The 20,000-nt window shown below is 50.1% G+C and overlaps 1 protein-coding gene across 4 annotated transcripts in view; it reads right to left on the bottom strand.

Annotated features, from left to right (window-relative positions):
- Itga3 (integrin subunit alpha 3) overlaps positions 1 to 19,775 on the bottom strand; it is a 35,422-nt gene extending 15,647 nt beyond the window's left edge. For 2 of the 4 annotated variants that reach the window (XR_003850390.1, XM_008838327.3), the window contains exons 1-12: positions 19,102 to 19,639; positions 11,873 to 12,000; positions 11,148 to 11,227; positions 8,042 to 8,291; positions 4,939 to 5,025; positions 4,348 to 4,555; positions 3,704 to 3,900; positions 1,802 to 1,890; positions 1,565 to 1,701; positions 1,347 to 1,433; positions 449 to 516; positions 237 to 373 (exon numbers count right to left, since the gene is read on the bottom strand). Coding sequence is in view for 3 of the 4 variants with exons in the window: in XM_008838327.3 (XP_008836549.1) it covers positions 237 to 373; positions 449 to 516; positions 1,347 to 1,433; positions 1,565 to 1,701; positions 1,802 to 1,890; positions 3,704 to 3,900; positions 4,348 to 4,555; positions 4,939 to 5,025; positions 8,042 to 8,291; positions 11,148 to 11,227; positions 11,873 to 12,000; positions 19,102 to 19,307 (1,674 nt within the window). In the remaining variant the exon portion in view is untranslated. Of the gene's footprint in view, positions 1 to 236; positions 374 to 448; positions 517 to 1,346; positions 1,434 to 1,564; positions 1,702 to 1,801; positions 1,891 to 3,703; positions 3,901 to 4,347; positions 4,556 to 4,938; positions 5,026 to 8,041; positions 8,292 to 11,147; positions 11,228 to 11,872; positions 12,001 to 19,101 lie in introns of all 4 variants that reach the window. The other 2 variants (XM_029566077.1, XM_008838326.3) reach the window with 2 other exon arrangements.
- Positions 19,776 to 20,000: the final 225 nt, after the last annotated feature.

Genomic DNA, 20,000 nt, shown 5'->3' with positions numbered 1-20,000 from the left:
TAAGCCCCTTGGCCCCATCCCACCCCAGGGCTTAATCTCTCCCCCATTATGTGCTAGGTACTGTGTACTGCCCCCTACCCCCTACCCATATCCATCAGACTATGGCATCCCAGGTTTACTTTCCCAACTTCTGTCTCTGGAAGGACCCCATCCCTCAGCTTTGATGTGAAAGGGCATAGGTCACCTCTTCCAGGGATCCTGGCACTTCCACCCTTTCCCTATGGTTCCTCCCTCACCATCAGCAGCAGCTCCAGTGTCTGGCAGCGCATCTCAGGCATGGAGAAGAAGCCATGGAAGACAGCTGACTGGCTGCGGGCAAAACGGAGCCTGGGTGGACGGCGGTCCCTGTCAGCCTCCAGTGTGTAGGCCAGAGCTGCAGCCAGACAGACAGAGCAGTCAACAGGTGGCCAGGTGAGTACCCCACCCCCACTTTGTGCCCAGAACTTACTAATGTTCCGCCTGTAGTTGGGGTTCCCAGCACTCTGGTTGTAGGCAAAGCACAGCTCCACCTGCACACTGTTTGGGGGTGCACAGGAGGGCCTGGTCATAGTAGAAGGGACAGCCAGCCCTAGCTCTCACTCCTGTACTAGGCAAAGGGAATTCAGGACCCTTTTGGGGAAAAGCAAAACTGGGGAGTCTACAAAGCTATGGGGGTCTCTTCTTTCCCACTCCTACTAGAGCAAGCAAGGCTAGAGGTCACCGGTTGGGAACCAAGGGAACAGGACTTGTCTGACATCAATTGATGGCCCAGCCCAGTCTTGAACTCAGATCTTGGGATCTCCAGATCTCCTCTTTCCACCCACTCCCCTACTTTTCTGTTCTGTCTACTTTGCTATCATATCAATGTCCTCATTCACACAAAGACCTTTTTGTCACTGCTGTTGTGACCATCACTTTCTCAGAAACTAATATTTTTTGAACACTTAAGGTACAGAGTACTGTGCTAGGGGCTTTTTGTACAGTAATTATCTCCCTGTGAACTGACTACCATCTGAGACTCAGCTGTATAATAATTTTCCCAAACCCATCTACCTCTTCAGGGCATTCCTCTTCTTCCTGACCTCATTCCTCAGAGTTCAACCTGCCCTTCCCCAGCAAGGAGTGGCTGGGTGTTGAGCCAGGTGGTTCAGAGCTGCGATTCCTAATCTCATGTTCACTTATTAGCTCCTGCAAAGAACTCTGCCTTTTAGTGATATTGGTTAGGAAGGGCAAGACTGGCTTCTAGAATCCAACTGCTGAAAGTGGGACATCAAGAGTGTGAAGGGGAAGGACTTGGGGCCTGGGGCCTTTCCTGGCCTGTTCATATGTAAGGAATAAGCAGGAAAACTGGACTGATAGTCTCTCACCAGGAGGTAGCTGTGCAATGTGAGGGGTCCAGAACAGCTGGCCTGGCCACCAAAGTCCTGTGGAGAATGTTGATGACAGGTCGGGCTCTGCAGGGACAAGAAAAATAGGCAGTGTCAGTGTCTCTTGCCTGGGCCAGGGCCACAGGGCTCAGGTTTCTGTGAGCTTCATGAAGCTCTACAGAAGAGGGAAACACCCTGCCCATGGTCCCCGGGCTCACCGCAGCAGCACGATGTGGTCTGATAGGCTCCCTACTAGCAGGTCTGGGTAGAAGTTGTCATCCACGTCCATCTTCCCACTCAGAGAGTAGCCAAAGGTGCTCAAGCCAGGCAAACCTAGTTTCTCTCCATGGATTATCTGAAGTCAAGGGGAAGCAGTGGGGACAGGCTCTGAGACAAGCTTGGGGAAGTAGGCCCAGGGGAACATGGGTAGGAGACTTATCCACATGGATCCATACCTGCTGAGGCTGCCTGAGGAGCCCCCTGGAGCTGCTGTGATAGATGTACACCTTGCCCAAGGCCTCAAACGGTGCTCCCACAGCAATGTCTGGGGAGGAGAAATAGGATAGGGTCACCTAGGCACTCTGGGCCAGCACATGTCCCTCACCCTCCCTCACCCTGTGCTGCAGGCCACTGAGCCTAATGTGGCAATGTGCAATGACCTACCCCTACCAGATGTTCTCAGAGCAGCAGGGAACTTCAGAGCTCTGTGGCTCAGGTAGGCAAGGAGGTTCAAGAAAAGGAAAGAAACTTTCCCAAATTACACAGCAAGTCAATGCCACAGACAGAGCTGCACCCCAGATTCCTCAGCAGCACCTGGTGCTTTCCTCCTCCCTGATTCCCCTACCAACACCTCTCTAGACATCTTGATTCTTCTAATGACATTTGCCAACAGGCTCAGAAAAGGTGTTCCTCATTGATAATGGCCAGTAGTTACAACAGTCATTTCATTTAACCCTTACAAGAGTGCTGTGGGGTACGTACTATTGTCCCCCTTTATTTTATTTTATTTCTTATTGTCCCCCTTTATAAATGAGCAGACAGACTCAAATCCCAAGATTACACAGCTAGTGATGGGGGAATTGAAATATAACCATAACACTATAGTGGACTTGCTTCAGTATAGTGGACCTTCAAGGGTCAAAACTTTAAAAATTCTTACCAATGTTTCCTCAGATAAATTCAACACATTTGATGCTCTCAAACTTTACTGGACACTTCCTCATTTGCTGCATTTGATCAGCTAAGGCCTGGGTAACTGTACTTACTCACCAAGGAAGAGTAAGTAGGTTCTAAACTGAAACCATCGACCCTTCTGTTGGAAGTGCTTGGGCTTTATTGGCCAATCTTTCTCTTTTTTTAAGTTATTTTATTTTAAAATGTATTCTATTTATTGTTTTTATTTTATGTGTATGAGTGTATTTCCTGCCTGTATGTAAGCACATCCATGTCACGCAATGCCCGTGGAGGTCAGAAGAGGGCTCTGGATCCCCTGGAACTGGAGTTACAACAGATGGTTATTAGCCACCATGTGGGTACTAGGATTTGAACCCAGGTCCTCTGCAAGAGCAGCCAGTGCTTTTAACCATTGGCAATCTCTCCATTGGCTGATCTTCCTGCCATCCATTTTTGCCTCTTAAGAGACTCTGCCTTCCTTTTGGGTCTCAGTTATGACCTGAGAAACTGAGGTTGTCAGAGAACTGATTTTTGGTAAACTAAGTGCTTCCTGGCAACCAGGCTCACATCCTAATGTGTCCTTTCCATGATCCCTCTCCCAGGTTGGATTGCTCCCCAAGTCCTGCAGAGCACTGGTGCTAAACCTCTCTACCCAGGGCTCCATCTTTGTCCAGCCCTTTCTTATCATCTCACACCTGATAGTCTACATTCCATATCTTACAAGCCTTGCTACCGAGTTCCATCCCACACCCCTCCAAAATCACCTTCCGAAGTATCAAGCTATCATATCACATTCTTGATCCAAAACTTTCTCTGGATGCCCCTCACTCCACTCCCACTGGGGCCCAAATAGAAAACCCCATTTACTCTGGCTTTCAGAGCATCCACCTAACCTGTCTCCAATGGAACACTTGGCATCCCTTAGGGTAGGGTATACTCAAGTTCCCACGCTCATGCTATGTCCTGTTTGTCTCTTCTGTGTACTCTTAGCCCAACCACTTATCACCTCCTTTAAGACATCCCCCTGACTTGCATCCTTAGTACCCTCTGCATCTCCTCTCTAGTATTCCTTTGAGTAAACTGGGCCTGGAGCCCATCCCTTCTGATCTGTGCGTCCTGTCAAGTCTGGTATGCTGTTGGTGCTCAGTCAATGAGGGTGCTAAGTGAGGGGTGCTGGCTCCTACCCTGGAATCCATCCTGGTTGATGTCACCAATGCTGGCCACAGAGAGGCCGAAAGCAGACCGACTGGGTCCATGAAGCAGGAGAGAGGGTTGGTCAGGGAAAGAGGTGCCTGCTTGGTTCATGAAGACATAGACGGCACCCCCTACCTCCTCTTTCCGCTCAAAGTAGTAAGGAGCACCCACCAGGAGGTCCTGCCACCTGCACAGGAGAGAAGGAACAGGAACAGGAATGTGAAGCTGGCCCCCCATATACAACCTAACTGTCATTTAACAAACATGATTGAGTCAAGGCTGCACAAATGACACCTCTGACCATAGGCTATGGAAAGGCCAAGACCTACCAAATAGAAAATGTGTATCATGGAGAAACCATGCAGGCAAGGTTCACACCCAAACAGCCCCCACCCACTGGAGCCTTATGAATGACAGGCATGAATGACAAGGTACAGACAAGCAAGCACAAGTGCCATGCAAATGACATGCTAATGTCCAGACTCCCATAATGTCTGATTGCAAAATACTACAAAACAGGGAATGCAAGATTGCAAAGTTCCCGCTTCCTTGACCTAGCTTAGGCAAGCCTGTCATCTCCTTCCCCACCTTTCTCCCTGGTCCCAGAAGATATCCAATATCCCTAGGTTCTCACCCATCATTGTTCAGGTCTGCCAGAGCAATGGCGCTGCCAAAATACGCGCCCACCTGCGTGCCCTCCAGCACCTGCCTCCTCCGCAGGTCTCCACCTGTCTCCTGGCTCAGCAAGAAGACAGCACCAATATGTTGGTGCCGTGGGGCACCCGCCACAACAGTGATGTTCGTGGGGTGGAGGATGGCGCTGCCTACCTGCACAGCATACCCTGGGATAAGGGGAAGGTGTTTAATCAAGACCTCAGTAAACTTTGTCCCCTTCTACACTGGGCCTATTCCCCTAGTTGCCTGCCCTCACCCCGTTACCATCTATTCCTCTGTGCCAAGTTGGGCAAAAAAGTGGATCAGTCTTAGTCCTCCCTGGACACTGGGCTGAGAGCTTCATGTAGGTGTCAATTTTGCATATGGGAACTTAGACCAGTGGTTCACATACAGTCAGTTCTCAATAAGTATGTGCCAATTGAACTAATTGCCACTAGTCACACTTGCACTGTAGTATCACTCCACGGCACACCAGAGGTAAAAGGGCCAGTGTGTTAGAGACCAAGCTGGCTTCTCCTATCCCCCAATGGGCCATAAGCACTGAACTCACCAATATAGAGGTTTCCTTGATCCTCTGGGTCTTTATAGCTATATTCAGATAAATCCCAGTCCTTCCGCTGAATCATGTAACTGTTTCCTGCAGAGATTAGGGAAGGGGGAATGGAAAGTGTCCGTTACTATTTCTTTCCTCCACCATATCCAGCCCCCACTTATAATAACAGCAATAACTAACCCTTTTTATTTGTGAGCATTGCCATTTCTAAGTCATTGCCTTTTTAAGAATTCTGTGATGGTTTCCATTCTGCATATGAGAAAAGTGAGTCTTGGGGAGAAATTATGTGCTCACAGTCCTGTAGGAACTGACTGCAGGGCATGGCTGGAATCCTGTCCTCCAAGCTCCTGGGTATTAGACCCTAGCCCATGCCTCATCACTCTTTAGGCTACATGACCACACTCCATACCACTGTCTCCAAACGCTGGCTGGCTACTTGGTCTCTGCTCCCAGGGTTGCTGCTGGAGAGGACCTGGGTACAGCCAAGGCTCTAAAGGAACATGGGGAGGGGGCCAAACCAAGGAAGAGGGGAGAGCCCAGAGCTATGACTATACCAGGCTCCTTGTTGATGAAGAAGAGGTTCAAGGCTCTCTGCCTGTTAATTCTATAACAGTAAGTGTTCAGGAAGGGAGAAGGGTCTGCTGTTACTACAGCTTGTATGATGGAGAGAGGCAAAGGGGTAGAGGGATGGTGAATCATCAGATACTTCTGAGACTGTGGAGTGGCAGCTATGAGCGTGTGTGTGTGTGTGTGTGTGTGTGGTGTTGTTGTTGTTTTATTTTATGTGTATGTGTGTATTGCCTGCGTGTAGATAAGTGCACCCATGTCATGCAATGCCCACAGAGGACAGAAGAGGCTGTCGGATCCCCTGGAACTGGAGTATCGGACAGTTGTAGCTGCCATGTAGGTGCTGGGATTCGAACCCGGGTCTTCTGCAAGAACAGCCCATGTTCTTAACCACTGAGCCATCTCTCCAGCCCCGGTGTTGTTTTGTGACAGGTTCTTACTTATGTAGACCAGACTGGCCTTGAACTCATGATGTTTCTGCTTCAGTCTCCCAGGTGTTGCATGTACCACTACACCTGACTTGAGCAAAGATCTTGATACAATGAAATATTCTGCAGTCTCAAAAGGACAGTCCTGTATGTATTGACATGAAACAATGAAACATTGCCTGTAGCTTTTAATAAGTGAACAGAGAAAGTAAAGTAGCAAAATAGAACATTTAGTATAACTGTATTTCTGTTTTTTGTTTATTTATTTTGGGGTTTCTTTTTTTTTTTTTTGAGACAGGGTAGTTCCAGCTCCCAGCTGTCCTGGAACTCCCTATGTAGACCTGGCTGGCCTCAATCTCACAGAGATCTACCTGTTTCTGCCTCCCAAGTGCTGGGATTAAAGGTATAGGCCACCACAGGGGCTCCTACTTCTGTTTTTTAAAAAAGATACCTATAAGTACTGAAATAAGTATAGAAGGATTCCCAAGACACTATTAACACTAGGAAGTGGGATAAGGAAATTTGAGGGAGAAGGGAAGCATTTTTATTATTTTTTTCTTTTAAACATTAAAAATTCTTTTGATTTACTTTTATTTTATGTGTATGATGTTTTGCCTACATGTATGTAAGTACAGTACATGCACATAATGCCACAGAGGTCAGAAGAGGGTGTTCGATCCCCTGGAACTGGAGTTATGAATGGTTGTGAGCTCTTATGTGGGTGTTGGGAACCAAACCTGGGTCCTCTGTAAAAGCAGTCAGTGCTCTTAACCACTGAGCCATCTCTTCAGCTCCCCTCCCTTTTTTTCTTAATTTGTAGTACTGAAGATGGAACATAGAGCCTCACACAAACTGGGTAAGTGATCTACCACTGAGCTACATCTTCAGGCTTTTGTTTATTTATTTATTTATTATTTTGAAATGGGGTCTTGCTAAGTTACCCATGCTGGCCCTGAATTCACTCTATAGCTCAGGCAGGCCTTGAATCCTTAGTCCTGCTGCCACAGGATTATGCCACTAGCCATTTTTACCCTTGATTCTACCAAACCCTAAGAGACTATTTTAGTGGTTGTACCAGGAGCATGTTGCAGGTGCAAAGTAAGTTTTCAGAGGTTAAGCTGAAGTCAGATGGACTACATTCCAATCCAGGTTTCACTATTTATTGCTGACCTTCTTTAAGACTCAATTTTTCTAAGACTGATTTATTTTTTATTTTATATGTGAGTGTTTTGTCTGCGTGTACATATGTGCACCACATGCCTGTCCTGTGTTCACAGAGGCTAGAGGGTGTTAGATATCCTGCAACTGGTGTGATAGAGGATTGTGAGCCACTATGTGGGTGCTGGGAGATGAACTGGGTCCTTCTAGAAGAGCAGCAAATGCTCTTAACTGCTAAGCCATCTCTCCAGTCCCAAGACTCAATTTTTTTATTAAGTAAAATGGGTATAATAATACTTGCTTCACAAGAGTACTTTAGAAATACCAGGCTTACACCTTTAATTTCAGCACTCAGAAGGCAAAGGCAGGCAGGAGGATAGCTGTGAGTTTAAGAATAGCCTACACTACATAGTGAGTTCATAGTATGAGACCCTGTCTAAAACAAACAAACAAACACCCCAAACCAAACAATACCAAAAATAGGGTTTTTTAGAATTACTTAAGGTGACATGTATGCGGAGTTGGGACAATGACTCAGTCAGTAAAGTATGTACCATGCAAGCATGAGTTCAGATCCCCAGCACCCACATAAAAAGACAGGTCCTGGGACTGAAGAGCTGGCTCAGCAGTTAAGAGCAGAGATCCAGGTTTGGTTCCCAGTACCCACATGACTGCTAACAACTCCAGTTTCAGGGGCTCTGATGTCTTCTGGCCTCCCCAGGCATTGCCCACACATGGTAGACTTACACATATGCAGGTAAGACACCAGAAACATAAAATAAAAATGAATAATAAAAAAAAGATAGGTTCAGCAACATGTCTGTAAGCCCAGTGCTGGGTGGTAAAGCGTCTTCTCTACTTGCTTCTCTGAATGGTCTGGGCTAGCTGTCCCAGTGGCTTACTGAGGGTAGGTAGTCTCTGCTCCTCCCCTTCCCCCAGGTTCCCACCTTTCCAGTTATAGGCTCCAGGGGCACCGAAGAACACAGTGTTCTGGGTGAAGCCGCCACTGGTGCCCAGCTGGCACATGCCGGTCTGCAAGTAGTCAGTGTTGCTGTTGCACATCTCATTATGGTAGGTCTGCCAGTCATCACTGGAGTCCAGCTGTAGATCATTGCCCCGCACGTAGCACTTGCCCACCATGCGCCTCTGGTCCTCCATCCCTGACCACAGCACCTGGGTATAGCGGTGGGCACAGACCTGGAGATACACACACACATATTCAGCCTTAGCCAGGAGCAGGGGACCCACAGCCAGCTATCCCTCATCCTGGGCATCATTGGCTTTGTGGGACAGGGGCCAAAGGGAGACTCTGGCTTCTTTTTCTTTTTACAAGAATGCTGAAGCCTGCACCCCCTTTCCAGTATTCAGGAATCAAAGGTCAAAAACATATCTGGGAAGCCAGGAGCCATACATTTGAGAAGTTTAGCGATCTTAGTAAAAGGAAGAGGAGATGGATGAGGGAATGTGGGGCTTAGGCTCCTGAATCTAAAAGCAGCTATTTACAGAGATTAGGAACTTTGCATCTTTTGTCCCTAGGTGACTCTGTCCCTTAATGAAAGGACTGCTTTAAATAGTAATAACAATACTAATGTTAATAGCAGCAACTAACACTTACTGAACTCTTACTAACTATATGCCAAGCAGGAGTCCAAGCTAGTCTCATATAAACTGTTTTATAAAATATATTATTTATTATTTTTATTTTATATGTTTGAGTTTATTGCCTGCGTGTATGTAAGTGCACCCATGTCATGCAATGCCTGCAGAGGTCAGAAAAGGGCATTGGATTCCCCTGGAACTAGAATTTCGGATGGTTGTTAGCCACCACGTGGGTGCTGGGACTAGAATCCAAGTGGCTACAAGAGCAGCCACTGCTCTTAATAGCTGAGCTATCTTTCCAGCCCCATGAACTATTTTTTAAAGATTTAATTTTTATTCATGTGTATGTGTGTGTGTGTGTGTGTGTGTCTGTATGTGTGTATGTGCATCTATGTGTGGGTGCATCAGAGACCAGAAGGCATGGGATCCTCTGGAGCTGGGGTTTCAGGTGGTTGTGAGTCACCAATGTAGGTGCTGGGAACTGAACTCTGGTCCTCTGAGAGCAAGTACTTTAAATGCTAAGTCATTTCTCCAGCCCTCTCATATTAACTCTTTTCTTGTTTTGTTCTGTTGGAGGGGTTGGGGTTGTTTTTGTTTTTTGAAACAGGGTCTCCCTGTAGCCCCAGCTGGCCTGGAACTTCTTATATAGACCAAGTTGGCCTCCAGTTCACAGAGATCCACCTGCCTCTGCCTCCCAAGTGCTGGGATTAAAAGTATGTGCCACCACACCTGATTTTGTATTAGCTTTTAATTCTGCTAATAACCCTAAGGTGTTAAGATTATTTTCCCCATTTTGGCTATAAAAAAACAAAAATACTAAGGCATAGATTCACAGATTGCTTAGTGACTTGCCCAAGAGCTTATATCTAGATAGAGGCAAAGAATGTTCAAACCAACAGCCTTGACTCCAAAGTCTGAGCTCTTCTGCCCTATGCTGAGCTATCACACAAAGGTGAGAATCTGCTTGCATCTTCAGGCACACTGAAGGTACATAATTAATATATTTATTGGGTAAAACAGTAGATCAGTACAACTGTTTTAGGGCTGGAGGTATGACTCAGTGTTGAAATAATTGCCTAGCATTTGCAAGGTCCTGGGTTTCATCTTTAACACTTTAACATAGATTAAAAAAAAAAATCCCTCCAAGTAAAATAAAATCAAAATAAAGCAGAAGCCAAACCTAATTTTTAAAAAGAGTTTTGAGGGGGTTAGAGAGATGTTTGAAGAGTTGGAGAGATTATTCAGTGGTTAAGAGCACTAGCTGCTCTTGCAGAGGACCTGGGTTCAATTCCCAGCACCCATATGGCAGCTAACAACTGTCTGTAACTCCAGTTCCAGGGGATACAATAGCCTCGTCGGTCCTCCATGGGCACTGCACAACACGGTGCACTTACCTACATGCAGGCAATACACACATAAAATAAAAATAATAAATAAAATATTTTTTAAGAAAGAAAAAAAATTTTAAAGTGTTTTGGGCAATGCGAACTCTAGAAACAGGAATCCCTCTTGTTTGTTTGCTTTCTCTGTCCCCTCCCAGCTGTGAGCACCACTAGCATGTCACATGAACTTGTCCTCAGGCAGTGCTAAGTTTCTAGTGCTAGCCCAGGACTTAGTACACAGTAGGTGCTAACTAAATATTTGTTGAGTGAGTTAATGAGTGGGTGGGTGAGTAGCTAATTGCTGAAGACCTCGCTTCTACAATCACTTTAAACAGCCTCCTAAATGTACAGTCACACGCAGCAGGGGGTATAGAAAGGTACCAACCTTACAAAGGCAACAGAAATCACAGCAGGGATAGCTATGGGAGGCTTGACTGATCAGAGGTGGCACAGAGAACTTTCTGGAGTGATATTAATACACTCTATGTTTCATGGGGTGTTACTGACACAAGCTTGTACATTTGTCAAAGCTAATAGTTTAAAATCTATACATTTCACTGTGTATATTTGACATAAATTGAAAAATAATATCTATCTGGGACACAGAAATTGAATTGAGACACCCACCCAAGGGCTGGCACTGAAGAATTGTCAGCACAAGGTGACAACTGACAGCAGGGAGTGGCTCCCAAATCAGAGCAGGGCTGAGGCAGGGCCATCAGGGCTGTGCCTCTTCCGGCAGCCAGCCTCCCAGGAAGGAGTGCCTGCCAGTGCCCCACCGCCCGAGGCTCTCTCTGCCCTTTCCCCCTCCAAGTTCCCTCAGCTCTTTCCCATGAATGATAAGCATGCTTGCAGGTCATACACGACCCATGCCATGTCCAGCGCTGGGAAAGTACCAGACAACCCTCTCCCCAGAGTGCAGGGAGCAGGGGACATACAGGCCTGTAGAAACATGTGGTCACAAAAAATGGAGTTTGCAAAGGCCCCAGCATATGCACATAGGGGGAGGATCCCCTCCCACCCAGTGCTGTCCTCCCCAGCTCTGGGAAGATGATGGTAAATGCCCACTTACCAGAACTCTTCCTGCAGGACCCTGGCTGGCCACAGTCACCCCAAGCCACATGTCCTCAATAATGTGATGGTCAGGGTCACCTGTAGACATAGGCAAGCTCATGAGCAATGACCCCTCACCCTATATTCCAGTGTGCAAAGCCTCCAGAGGGCGGCCCTCCCTCCTCTCTGTTTCCTGCCTCTCACTGCTGTAAGCTCACCCTATATAACGTTCCCTCCTCTTGCTCCCCCTTCCCAGCTGGACAAGAATCAAGCTAGCCTTTTGTCTTTTTTTTTTTTTCTTTATTTTTTAAAATTTTATATATGAGTGTACTGCCTTCATATACGTGCACTCATGTCATGCAATGTCCACCAAGGTCAGAAAAGGGCGTCAGGTGCCCTGAAACTGGAGTTACAGATGGCTGTTAGCCGCCATGTGGGTGCTAAGAATTGAACCTGGGTTCTCTGCAAAAGCAGCTAGTACTCTTAACCTCTGAGCCATCTCTCCAGTCCCGTCTTTTTTGTTTTCTGAGCCAGTGACTCCCTATATAGCTCAGGCTGGCCTGGAACTCACTATATTTCCCAAACTGGCCTTAACCTTGCTGTCCTTCTGCTTCAGCCTCAAGCTTTAGGATAACAGGCATGAACTACTCTCTCTGCCTAGTGAACAAGCTAGCCCTTGTATTTCCTCTCTAGGCTCCCTCTACCAAGCTCCCAACTTAGCCCTTCTCCCTAGTCCCTTCTTACTTTTCTCTGAGATATCCATCCGCTCACAATCATTCTTGAGGTTGGTGAGGGGGCACAGGTACACAGCACCAGTCCGGTTGGTATAGCCATCAGGCACAGCGAGATCCCGGGGAGCACCAGCCAGGAGCCTGGGGAAGGGAGGCAGGTGGGCCGATATGACTTTCCAAGCCTCCCTCCACCTGATTTGCAATTCAACATTCATTTAGTGAACATCAACTCTATGCCATGCTCTGGGGCTAGGGCATTAATGAACTTCAGTCCTGCCCTTCAAGAGAGCCCAGAACAGGGGAAGGTGGACCAGAAAGCATGAGGCCTACACATAAATGTCTCATGAGGAAAGCAGAGAGGCCTGTACATGAGGTGTCCCGGCCTGAGTGTGAGGACAATGGCCAGGAGTCACCCAATGAAGAAGAGGAAGAAAGACACTGTAGACAAAGGTACAGCATGTGCAAGGGCCAGGAAGCATGAGCAAGCCAGTGATTTAGGGACTGGCCCTTCGTACAGCCAGAACCTAGGAAGAACATTGGGGGAAGCACACAGCTGGTGGCAAGGACCTTAGAGGAGCCACAGAGGGACTTGGGCAAGGGAGTGACATGATCAGATCTTTCCTTTCTTTTTTTTTCTTTTTCTTTCTTTCCCTTCCTTCCTTCCTTCCTTCCTCCCTCCCTCCCTCCCTCCCTCCCTCCCTTCCTTCCTTCCTCCCCTCCTTCCTTTTCTTTCAAGACAGGGTCTCACATAGCCCAGACTAGCCTCAAACAGTATATAGCCAAGGATGACCTTAAAATTTTGATCCTCCTGCACCTACCTCCCAAATGCTGGGATTTTTCAGATATGTACCACCACATCCAGCTTATACAGTTCCAGGAAATGAACCCAGATCTTCCTGAATGCTAGCTAGGCAAGCACGCTACCAAATGAGTTACATCCCCATCCTAAGACTTGGGTTTGGGAAAGAATCCTTTGGCCTCAGAGGTAAAGGTAGCCTTGAAGAGAACAAGATGGGAGGAATGGTGACCCTGGGTTCAAGTGACCCTGGGGGCAGGAGGGAAGACAGAGAGAGAACCTGTATAGGGCCAAGTGAGTTGTTAGAAACCTAGATCTTTCCTCTTGAGGCTATTGATTACATAGTTCTAGGAGGTCTGGATCCCTAAATGACCAGGATGATGTCCTCATTCCCCCAACCCCCACCTCGAGACCAGCACACAAGGTACAGGGTGGGGCTGGATACCTGACACTTGAACAGTGTAGCCTAAGAGCAGAGTTCCAGTGGGTGAGATGGGACAAGGGCTATCACCTTGTTCTCAGAATCCATCTTTAAAGACACTAAGAAGTGTCCATAAGTTCCCTGGAACCCCATTACACACCAGAGGGGTGACTGGAACAGAGAGACCAGGGGACCACCCTTGGGTATTTGTGAGAGAGGAAGTTCTCCAGCTGCCACAGGCCCTGTGGATGCACCTGGGGCACTCCAGCTTCAGAATCAAGTACTTCCCCATATCTCCTCCCTGCAGCCTCTCAGTGTTCTGCCAGGACGCCTCCCCCTCCTGCCAGCTCAGCCTCCTGGGTGGCAGGCAGCACCTCCTAGGCGCTCCTCTGTTTAGCCCAGCAACACTGTGGCCCTGAGGCTCAAGGCTCAGAACTTGGGCTCCAGGCCTCTTGCCAGTCTGGAAGTGCTGAGCAACGGCTGTGACTACAGCCCTGCCTGGGACCTAGGAGAGAGGGCAGCAGGGAGTGGGTAGGGCTGGGCCCAGGCATGCTGGGGCCTGGGTTGCCTCCGCCTTCTGGGAGTCAGGAATGTACTGCCTGGGGGTGCTAGGAAAGGGGTGGACCTCTGCTGCCGTACCTCACCTCTGCAGCTCAGAGAACTCACCCTGGGGAGGTATTTCTGGGAGCAGGAGGTGAAGTTGCCCCAGAGTAGTGTTATGAACACCCTGGGGAAGGATGTCAAGGAGCGGATATGACAGCAAGGACATTAGTCACCTTCTATCCAGGGTGGGGAGGCTGCCTCCTGAGTCCACTGTCTGACCACCCAGGCTCACCAGAGGAACCCACCCCTTGGCATGCCTGACAGATGAGATAAGGAAGCCAGGACCTATGGGAAAGGAATATCTCAGCCTGGGAGCTAGGGACCTGGTTCTAGGACTGGTCCTGCATCTAGGTGCTTTCCTCTCTGAGTCTTGAGGGTCTTATCTGTAAAATGGGAACCGTGGGATCACCTGCCAACTCTAGGATTCGGGGAAACGAATAGGCTCCTTCTGCAAAAGGGTTTCTGACTATAAAGCCATGGCTGGCATGAGCACTGCTGCTCTAGTTTCTTGTGGCACCAGGACTGGCCCTAGCCTGACCCCAGACTCCCTCCAGGGACCCAGGAATTCCTGTCCACCAGGTTAGGGACCATTGAGCAGGGAGAAAAGGACAGACTACTTCATTGTTCAGAAGAAACAGGGGATGGAATATAAGTAGGACTTCCACAGCCTGAGGATACCAGGCAGTCGCTCATCTAAGAAAGAAGCTCAGAGTTGGCTGGAAGTGGGGTCCGCTACAATGAGCTTGAAGGGGTATAGGCTTCAGGGGAGTATGCAGTGTAATGGATGCATTGCATTGCCCTCATGGCTACCACTGGCCTGCCCAATCTATCCATCAAGAGGTACCTGAGGAGCAAGGTTTCCATGCCTCCCAGGTCTGCCTCAGCTAAAAGGGACTGAGGGACCCCTCCTCTTAGTTTCCTGAGGTATTGAACGGGCAGAGCCAAGCATAAATGGTGATTGGATTGGAATAAGATCCCATACCACCTACAGCCTCCAGTCCTTGCCCAGAGCTAGGCTTGTGCCTACTGATGGGAGCTGGGGCAGAGCCAACTCCCTAATTCCAGCATCACATCCCAGGCCCCTCCTTTCTCAGAGATTCCACTGGGAGCTCCCCCACACCCCCTGGAGTATTTTTAGTTCCTACTTGGCCTGCTTTGAGGCCCTTTAAGGCCCTCTGGCTCCCAGCCCAGGATGCAGTGGGTCTATAGCCAGAGGCCTGCGCATAGATGGGGGAAGACAGGGAAGATAGGTCCAGCTTCCTCCCACCACAGCCAGGTTTGTGTGTGATAGGGGTTAGGGAATCCTCAAACTGGAAGCAAGCTCATCAGTATGCAAATTCAAATGTAAAATATGCAAAGGAACACCTCTGCTAACAGGTAGTCCCTGCTGGGTCCAGATCAAAAAGTCTAAAAGCTGATCCCTCTCAGACTCCCACTGAACCTGTCTCCCAGCCACAGTCAGAAGAGGCAGAGATGATGCAGGGTTGCTTAGAGCAAGCTCTCAGGAGAGGGAACCTCTGTCTCCTGGAGTCAAGCTGGTCTGGGGGTACAGACAGCACCCCTGGAGGAAGGGGGATGGGTGAAATGGCTGATCAAGGGCTCTCAACAGCTGCCTCTTCACCCTTTCATTTGGCTCCAACAAGAAAGCCCCTCCTGGCCTCTGGGGAGCCCCTGAGCATCAAGTGCAGAGGGTGGGGCTCTTCTTCATCCTGCCCAGTGCTCCACACCTTCATTCCTCCAAGGCAGATGAAAGCTAATGGAATAACTGAACAGAAAGCAGCAGAATCTGAGAAGGCTGGGGAATGGAGCCCAGAAGAGTTCAGGGCACCAGCCGGGATCACCTCAAAGAGGAAGAGGCCCCCAGGATTCTGGAGTGGAGTGATGCTCAAAGAAAGTCTGTATGTTTCAATTTCCCCGACTTTGTCTCAGAGGAGATGTGGGGTGGCGCCTATGGAAAGATTTTGGACCAGGAACAGAGGACCTAGCACTCAGACCTGAGGGCCCCCAGGGACTTGTTCCTAGGGTCTTAATGGTCACTGTTCCCCTCTAATAACAGGCCAGGAAGCAAGAGGGGAGGAGATAGCTGCTCCAGCCTGAGGGGGGGGGGTCAGTTCTCAGATGCCTGGATGCCAGCTCTGTGCCAGCCCTGCTGCCCGATCTAGCCACCTCCCCAGAGGCTCTCCTATGGCGGCTGAAACTGCAGCCCTCACCATCCTTCCCTACTCCTTACGCTGCCCACCCAACCCCCTCTCCCCTGGTGACTCAGCCCTAGAACCAGAGCAACAAGCTGAAGGGAGTGAAAGAATGAGAAGGACTGAAGAAAGAGACCTTGGCAGGGCTTTAGGTGAAAAAGAACAAAGCTGTTTTTTCTCATTTCTGCTCTGGTTGTTTAGTAGGTATTCTGTATTTGACCCTTTAGTGCATTCTTGGTGTTGTCTAACCTCAGTCACTCTTACTGCTACGGACATCTTTATCCTTTGCTCCTGTTAAGCTCTGACCAGTCACCTCACAATCCCCCACCCTTTATTTTGAGACAAGAGTCTCACTATGTAGTCCAGATTGGCATCAAGCTGCCAATCCTCCTGTCTTCCTCTTTGAGTGCTGGGATGACAGGTGTCTGCCATCCCATTTACATACCAAGCTCTTTTTGCTGTTTCTCTTTCTGCAAGATCAGCCTTCCTCTACCTCTTCTTACTTTAAAGCCCCTTTGCCTGGACTGGTCACTGAGAAAGCCAGCAGAGAGGGTAAACTGTGTGCAGGCCTTGTGCCCAAAGCCACAGCTGCTGCGCCATTTCTGTTGTCATGAGCCACAGAGGCTGCCAGAAATGTTCCTGCTCAGGGAGCATGTTTCAAGAGAGCACAACAGGTAAGCCAGGCTCCATCTTACCTCAGGTGTGACCTCATTTCCAGGGGCAGTAGCCACTCCCTCCAAGGCTTCCCAGACACCCTCATTTCCAAGGATGAAAGGGAGAAGGGTTCAGAGGGATTCCCACCCCCATCAGAAGAGGTCAGGACAGTGGAGAAGGGGAAAACAGAGCAGGTGCAGAGAGGGCCATTAACCACCTCTCAGAGGAGCAGTCTCTCTCTCTCTCCAAGGAGCCCTCATGTATCTCATCAAAAAGTCCAAACTGAGTGATTGTCTCCATTTCCTCACTAACCAGAGACTGAGTGCTTGGGGCCTGGGTTGTAGATAGGGAACTCTAACATGGAGCTGAAAGTGGTAGGCAGCAACAGGGCACACTTGGATTTTTAACCATTTCTGGGACAAAAACCTCTGAGATCACAGAAGCTGTGCACTCCCCTCTTCCAGTTCCCAAGACAACTTATAAACCCATGACTGCATTATATTCTCAGGGGTCCCTGCAAACCCATGCAAACCCCAGATGAAGGGCCCATCCAGGACCATGAACCACCTGCTCCTGATATTGACAGAATCCAAGGCTGCTATCTGAGATATTAGTTCCCTGGAACACTTGGGCAGCTGTCTACATCTGGCTACACAGCTGACTGCAGTGAAGCCCAGCTGGCTCTCCCAAAGGACAGGGGGCTGAACTCAGTAAGATGAGGAGATGACTTAAAATACAGAAACAGTTCTGGGCAGGATTGAGAAGGCCCATCTGGCCAGAACCACCTGTCCTCAGAGGTCCATTAGTTCTAGCCTCTCTCCAGCTGCCTGGAGAGGAGAGCAGAACTCTTTCACTGGTCACCTTGGGTAGAACCCATGGGTGAAGGAGGTACACCCACATCCTAGTCTCAGCCTCAGAGCCTTCTGGTGCCCCATGGGGAACTGGGCACATGAGGACCATTCTATATATACTATCTAATTAAAGTACCACTAACATTAAGAAGGCATGTTATTCTCCACACATGAAGAAGCTGCAGCTCAGATGGGCTCAACCTCTTCTATCTCACACAGGCCAGTAGAGGTAGGAAGGAACATACAGATGGAAGCCCAACCTCTTTATGGGGAAAACTGGCCCCTGGAAGAGAAATATCTTGTTCAAGGTCACAGAGCAGAGGGGGAGGGGCTGCAGAATTATGTTTTACTCTTTCCAGATCGCTTCGACTGAGTTAGCGCATACACATCCAGCATCAAAACACCTAAAAACTGTATTCTGGGATAGGAAAGAAAAGGGACAGCTGTAACAACTTGTATAGTCAAGCAAGGCCTCAGAAAAGTGGAGAGTTAGTTAAAGCTGCCTGGCTGGGGCGGGAAGGGTGTGGTGGCCCTAACGTCTGCTAGAGCAAGGTAGGGTGGCTGCTAAGTCCAGGTGGGTAGAATGGACAGGGGCTGGGCCAGCAGGGCAGAGGCCAAGTTTGAGAAGAGTTGGACTTTGAACATTCCAGACTTCCTCAAGTTTCTACAGGCCCCAGCCAGAGCAGGGAGAGATTTCAACACATACTTAATCTGACCATATTTTCCAGTTTAGTAGGATCAGAGGAGACCAGGTTGGGGTAAATGCCTGGCAGGCCACCCAGCTCAAGGAAGTAGAAGGGGTGGGGTGACCTGTCCTAATCACTGTCCCTCCCTGGGCAGCCTCACCTTCTCCAGCCTCTCTCTTCCCCCAGCTGCCGACCTCAGCACACAGAGCCATACAGGGAAACCTCAGACACCTGGACATGTCCCTTTGGAAATAAATGCACTTGGGGAGGGGCAGGCAACTGTATATAGTCTCCTCCACTCTACTCAGCTCTTCCCGCTCCTTCATGCAACTGTTGCAAAGGAGAGCCATTTCCCTCTTCAAACCAAAACAAACACTGAGGGCTGCTGATCCAACATGAATCTGTGGAATGCAGGGAAGACGGCTGGTGGGAGCACACCACTGCTTCCGGGTGGGCTCTGGCCTCTGGAACTTGGGACAAGGCCAATTCTGTCTTCTACTATCCCCTCCTCACTCTGCAAGGCCAACACGCTCTTGAGAAGCCTTCCAGCCTGACTCTGCAGAGGGCGTGGCTGCTGTGGCCACAAACTAAATGAGGGGTGTAGGGGGGTTAAATGCAAACGTTCGCGGGTTCTTCCAAGGTGGAGGAGAGAGGTCCAATAGGTGTTTATTTTACAGGATTCCCCCAGCTCCTGGCCCCGGAGAGAAGCCAACGTTAAGTACTGGATTCACAGGGTGCTGGGCAACAGAGACCCTACTTCCGCTGGCACGAGAGGTCTGAAGGGTGAAGCAGCCGCGTCTAGACAGGTTCTGGCCAGGTCAGCACTTGCTGATGATTACTGTCCCCCATCCTCCACTTCCCTCCAAGCCGAGGGCTGCGGAGGTACCCGCCCCCTAAATCCTGGCCCATCAAAGCGAGCCGCAAGCAGCAGGCCTGGAAAGTCAGAGGGCCCAGAGCTCCCACTCGGCTCAGGACCGGTACCCGCGCTCGCATCCTCTCTCGCACCGCGCCCCAACCCACCTCCGCCAGCCTGACTTACAGGTAGCGCTGCTGTCGCTCCGTCTGCCGATGGAGGGCGACTGAGTAACCGAAGAGGCTGCCCCGGTTCTCCGCCTCTTTCACCACCAGGAATCGGGTGTCCAGGTTGAAGGCGGAGGCGACGCGGCCGCCCACCGCCACCATCAAGGCGAGCGCGTACAGAAGCCAGAGAGGGTCGCGGTGCGTGCGGCGGGGACCCGGGCCCATGGCTATAAGCGCGAGCCCGGGCCCGGCGACAGCGCGAGAGGGCGCCGCCGGGGGCGAGGACCTGTCCACCTGCTCCCGGCGCCGCCAGAGGACACCCGAGGGCGCCGCGCCTCCGCGCCCCAGCGCTGAGCGGTCTCTAGTCCCCAGTCCGGGTCAGTTGCACGTCTGCTCGGGGTTGGCGCTTCTCCAATCCCCTTCCAGGCGGTGGGTCTAATCCGTTGGTCCCGTTGCCTGGTCACCTTCCGCTGCCCCGGGCACCCGGCCCCCCGGAACGTCCCAGCCGCGCCCCCTCAGCTGTGCTATCTCTTTAGAACCCGGCTTGGTGGTGGATCCGGGAAGGCCGACTCGTCCACCGCAAGGAGGGCTGGAGGGAGTGGTCCTCCTCCGCGAGCCCCGCCTCCCCACCGCCCAGCCCGGTACCTCCCCACCTTGCGCGCCCAGCCCGTGCTCCGCTTTCCTTCCGGGGAAAGAGAAAAGGTCCCGGCTCGGCTGCCGCCTCTTAAAGGGGCAGCGCCGCCCCTCCCTCTTCATCCTTCCTGCCCCGCTCCGCCCTCTCCAGCAGACACCTGTCGGGAGCCGCTAAAGCTGATTTTCCCCTCCCCACCGCTCGCTTCACCCTGGAAGCGTCGCCTTCCCTGCAAGATGGATTGGACGGGCGGGGCCGGGGGTGGGATTTGTCCTGCCGCCCTGCTT

Source organism: Nannospalax galili, unplaced genomic scaffold (assembly GCF_000622305.1).
Source record: "Nannospalax galili isolate Female #2095 unplaced genomic scaffold, S.galili_v1.0 scaffold95, whole genome shotgun sequence".
NCBI lineage: Eukaryota > Metazoa > Chordata > Mammalia > Rodentia > Spalacidae > Nannospalax > Nannospalax galili.
The sequence above is the reverse complement of the archived record's forward strand: the minus strand, read 5'-3'. Positions and strand labels throughout refer to the sequence as shown.